This window comes from Paralichthys olivaceus, chromosome 10, assembly GCF_024713975.1.
Source record: "Paralichthys olivaceus isolate ysfri-2021 chromosome 10, ASM2471397v2, whole genome shotgun sequence".
In the NCBI taxonomy this organism is placed as follows: domain Eukaryota; kingdom Metazoa; phylum Chordata; class Actinopteri; order Pleuronectiformes; family Paralichthyidae; genus Paralichthys; species Paralichthys olivaceus.
The window spans coordinates 1,702,069-1,706,657 of record NC_091102.1 but is presented as its reverse complement, the minus strand read 5'-3'; the positions used below and the strand labels follow the sequence as shown (position 1 = coordinate 1,706,657).

The 4,589-nt window shown below is 42.7% G+C and overlaps 1 protein-coding gene across 1 annotated transcript; it reads left to right on the top strand.

The window, feature by feature from the left end:
- The first annotated feature begins 210 nt into the window (after window positions 1-210).
- On the top strand, window positions 211-2,943 carry LOC109641034 (probable 2-ketogluconate reductase). The gene is made up of 6 exons (XM_020105335.2): window positions 211-435; window positions 1,190-1,575; window positions 1,861-2,032; window positions 2,115-2,293; window positions 2,422-2,518; window positions 2,611-2,943. Exons 1-6 carry the CDS (start codon window positions 416-418, stop codon window positions 2,765-2,767), a joined length of 1,011 nt encoding a protein of 336 aa, XP_019960894.2. The 5' UTR covers window positions 211-415; the 3' UTR covers window positions 2,768-2,943.
- Window positions 2,944-4,589: the final 1,646 nt, after the last annotated feature.

Here is a 4,589-nt window from a genome sequence, read left to right as displayed (position 1 = left end):
TGTTTGTGTGCGGAGGTTTTTAGAAACAGTCAGTGGTGAAGTCAGACAACTGTGTTCATCCTACCTGGTTTATCTGCACTGAAGATTTTAGAGTTTTTCACAAAATGAAACTGACTTTGCCTCATTACTGTTCTTGTGTGGTTTATATATAAGTATTTACTGAACTGCTAGTATTTCAGAGGTCTGTCGGATGCAATTTCAAAAGAAAGGCTCTGTGATTGAGCTTTACATAAAACGTTACAGCAAAAAAAAAGAATGTTATATCCTTTTATTTATTCAAATTGCTAAAGAGGAGGCATTTAAAAGAATGTTGTTGCCATGACAGGGGATGATGTCACCTGTGACGGGCTGCCAGCACGACATGACACCACTGACTGCAAGACGCTGTTAACCTGACAAGTGTGAAGCCGACGAGATGAAAGGTTCTCGAGATGTGTGAGTTACAGGGAAAATAAAAAATGTGTTTATGATTTTTAAAAAACGATTCAGCTGCACTTGTTTGTTTCGTCTGTTTCTGATATTATGGAAGTTCAATAGTTGTACAGTCGCTCGGGAAATCTAAATATTGAAATAGGAAAAAGATTTTTTTAAGCTGCGCTGTTTGTACAGAGATGTTTTTTCTGACTGGATCATCCTGAGAGGCGTTGGAACCAATGATTGATTTGCTGCATTAATCTACAGAGTTCAAGCTGCAGGACTCTGACTCCAGGATCTGAGTCTAAGTTAGTGTTCAGCCTCCAAAGCAGTCTGTCACAGTTTCACTGCATAACCACGTTGTGTCTCAGGCTTCAAGGCTCCGCAGACAGTTTCTGCCGTGAATCCAAAAATACTTGATTGTTCATCTCACAATCTCTAATATTCTTTTTTATTCTATCAATTTCATCTTATTGCTAAATCTCCTCCATTTTTAATAACTGCAACAAAAGTGTGTGGGTGTTGGGAGAGGTCTTAGTGCAGAGCCTGCGAAACAGTGTTTGTGAATAATACACCAAGCACAACAATCAGCGCACCCCGGAGCGGTTTTCACATTAACTCTCGTTCATCCAAGTGAAACATCACATCGGTCAAAGGTTTTATTTAAATTCAAAGGTCACCTCCTCAGCTTCTACCTGATCCTTCTGACCACGGAGAAGAAGTGAAGCTCGAGCTTTTCTTCAGTCGGATAATACCATACTGTCTCTTTTTTAAGGAAGGTGATGGAGGAGGACAAACCGTGGGCGTTGGTCTCAGAGGTCGGGGGTGACGTTGGATACCTGGAGGAGCTCGCAGACATCTTGAAACAACACTTCCGACTCGTCTGCCATCGAGAGCTTCTAGAAAACCCAGCTCTCCATGGCCCCAGAATCCAGGTGCTGTTTATTTGGAAGTATTTCCCTGCAGCCGAGCCTTCGCTGCTCAGATTGCTTCCTTCCCTCAAAGTGGTCGCCAGCGGAGGAGTGGGCACCGACCACCTGGACCTGCCGTTCATTAGCGGCCGAGGGGTGATGGTGGCCAACACGCCGGGTGTGGTCAGCGACGGCACGGCAGATCTCGCCATGGGTCTGCTTCTGGCGTCAGCTCGCAAGATCCTCGAGGGTGAGTTCGAGCAACTGACCAACGTTAGGGAAGTTTGATGGTGGCCCTGGTATGACCACGATATGTTGTATGGTAATTACAGTATTTTGTATTAATTAATTATGAAACTACTGTAAAACCTGAGGGTTATTTTCTGTAAAATTTGCCTTTTTGAATTATTTAATAATCTAATTTTACAGTAGCGTTATCAAAGAATTATTATTTGGTATAATGATGTTATCGTTTTGTCTGTAGATGATTTATTTTTGTAAAAACTAAAAACAAAACCCATTTTTTCCTTCACAGGTCATCAAATATCTATTGACCCAAAGACGGTCCATATGCCGCAAAGCCTGATGGGATTTGAAGTCACCGGGTCGACTCTGGGGATTATTGGAATGGGAGACATCGGATACAGGATCGCCCGAAGAAGCTGTGGATTTCAAATGAAGATCCTCTACCACAACAGGACCAGAAGGTATTGTATCATGTGATACATATATAAATACACATTATGCTACACACAGAAAAACGCACTCTGTGTATTTTATTCTGTTCAGGAGTGAAGAGGATGAGCAGGCGGTTAAAGCCGGTTACTGCGAGCGGCTGGACGACCTGCTGACGAGGTCGGACTTCGTCATGATAGCCGTCAAACTGACCTCGGACACGGTCGGTCTGATCGGCCGCAGAGAGCTGTCCCTCATGAGACCCACTGCGACGCTGGTCAACATCAGCAGAGGTAAGAATGACGTGGTACGGTGGCGGAGACGTCTCACACAAGTGAAAACACAAATGCGAAAGAAACAAGTCTCAGTATGGATCTTGATTCATGATCGATGGTTAAAAATATCCCTGTTCGTGTCTCAGGTGAGGTCGTGGACCAGGATGCTTTGGTGGAAGCGCTCGGCTCGGGAACGATTCGTGCTGCGGCTTTAGACGTGACTCATCCTGAACCTTTGCCGAGGTCTCGTCTCTCGGAATAGAATCATGTTGTACTGTAATATTCTACTAATGGCATCGCACCTCGCTCACCTCCTCTGCTTCTATCCTGTGCAGAGATCACCCACTCCTCCGTCTGCCCAACGCGCTGATCACCCCCCACATCGGGATCAATACAAACAGCACAGCCAGGAGGATTGTGGGCAAGATGGCGGAGAACGCCCTGGCTGCACTGAAAGGATTACCTGTCCCCGATGAAGTCAGGCCACAGTGAACAAGCTCGTTCAGCAGAATCTGTTCGTTCCGTCTGTGGAACACGGTCGACCTCGTCATAACAATAAAATGTTGGAAGTGAACACAAGTCAAAAGTTTATTTCAAGTATGAAAGTCGAGGAAAAAGCACATTGAAAATAACCAGTGTTGAGCAAAGTGCAAGAAGAAAGTAAAAAATAAAAACACGTTATTCCTGAAGCTGTGTTTGATTCTAGATCTTGCAGAATGATTTGTCCCAGAAAAAACTGATTAAAACTTCTCTGTCTTTCTAAAATCATCTGTAATATCAGAACCTCCGCAGATGAATAACTGAATATATCTGCGAGAGGACGGTCAGGGTGGTGTAAATTAAATACTGCAAAACTGAATGAAACTAAATGTGGGAAAGGATGAATTTACTTTATAAATATTGAGCTGAAACTAGTCCTGCACTGTGTATTCACCTCATTCATTTTATATTTTCTGAACCACATATTTTCTCAATGCCGTTACACTCGTTTTAAAATCATCAGCCTGCACTTCATTCACTGGAAATAAGATGTGTGATTTACATGGACACAGAGCGCCGTGTGTTCCTGCCTCCGAGCGGCTCAGAGTTTATCCGTATGCTGAGATTACAGCGGAGAGTTGAAGGTCGTGTTCTGAACGCGTGGCCCTCGCTGCACTGAGCCCAAACGAGGCTCTTGGGGCTCACGTTTGTGAGTGAATGTGGCAATGAGGACGGACAACAGTACGCACGCTGCCACTCACGCTGTATCTATGATCGTATTTTAGAAAGGGCACGCTGTCTGGAAATGAAGGGCACCCTTTCAGCAGGCGGCCGTCCCAGAAGCCCACAAAGCGGCTGACTGCGGCCGGCCGCTTCCCTCAAGGCTGCTCCTATAAACTGTGAAGGTGTCCCTTGTGCTGAGAGCTACATTAGCCCATCGCTGATGTGACCTCTCTGAAAACCAAAGGTGCCCTTGAGATCTTTTCATTACCCGAAGCCTCTGCAGTCACTTAATCACCAAGAGGTTCTTTTTTGCTTTTTTAATAAAGGCATATTTGCATCTGTCATTTGCATTCAATCGCCCCGTCAGCGAGGGGATGAAATTAAAGGGGGAGGTGGTAATTTAAAGACGGCATTTTAAAAAAAACGTATGTTGGAGTCATTGTGCAGGACGGAGCCACAGGAGCTCACGTACCTGATATTATAACACCACACTGCTCCAGCTCTTCCAGGATCCTGCTCTCCTGCTGACTTTAAAGTGTTTCACTTGTCCTGAAAGATTTCCTTCTTTCAGATTCGCAAAAAATAGATCAGAAAATAATAAAGGAGAATTAGATTTATTGTCATTGCACAACATATTAACCAGAAGTAGTCGGTGCATTTACACAAGTAGGACAACAATTAAAGTATTATACACAAAATAATATATTAATGTTCAAGAAAGAAAACAATCATCTACACGTCTGGTTGTTGTGGAAATATAGAAGAAAAAAGAAAACGGTCTTATTATCTAAAGGATTTATTTTTCATGAACAATAAGTAAAAAACTAATGTTACATATGTTTTACTCTTTACTGTGTGTAGCTGCTCTGGAGACAAACACAAATAGTACAGCAAAATAAAACATACCAGTTAATAAGGGTTCAATTTAACAAGTTGTGGAGCAGATTAGTATAAGAAATGTAAAAATATAGAACCACACCAAACAGATTCCTTATTATTTTTATCAGATGAATTAAAAATTAACATTTGTTCATTATTTCCTGAAAATACCATTGTGAAGAAACAAATACATTTTGCATTTACTGGCAAAAGAAAATGAGCCATAAACACA

What these genes read in the sequence shown, in the direction of transcription:
- LOC109641034 (XM_020105335.2), top strand. Translation starts at nt 416, where the DNA reads ATGAAAGGTTCTCGAGATGT. An exon ending in AGCTCGCAAGATCCTCGAGG is followed by an intron (nt 1,576 to 1,860) that starts GTGAGTTCGAGC and finishes TTTCCTTCACAG; the next exon opens with GTCATCAAATATCTATTGAC. An exon ending in TACCACAACAGGACCAGAAG is followed by an intron (nt 2,033 to 2,114) that starts GTATTGTATCAT and finishes TATTCTGTTCAG; the next exon opens with GAGTGAAGAGGATGAGCAGG.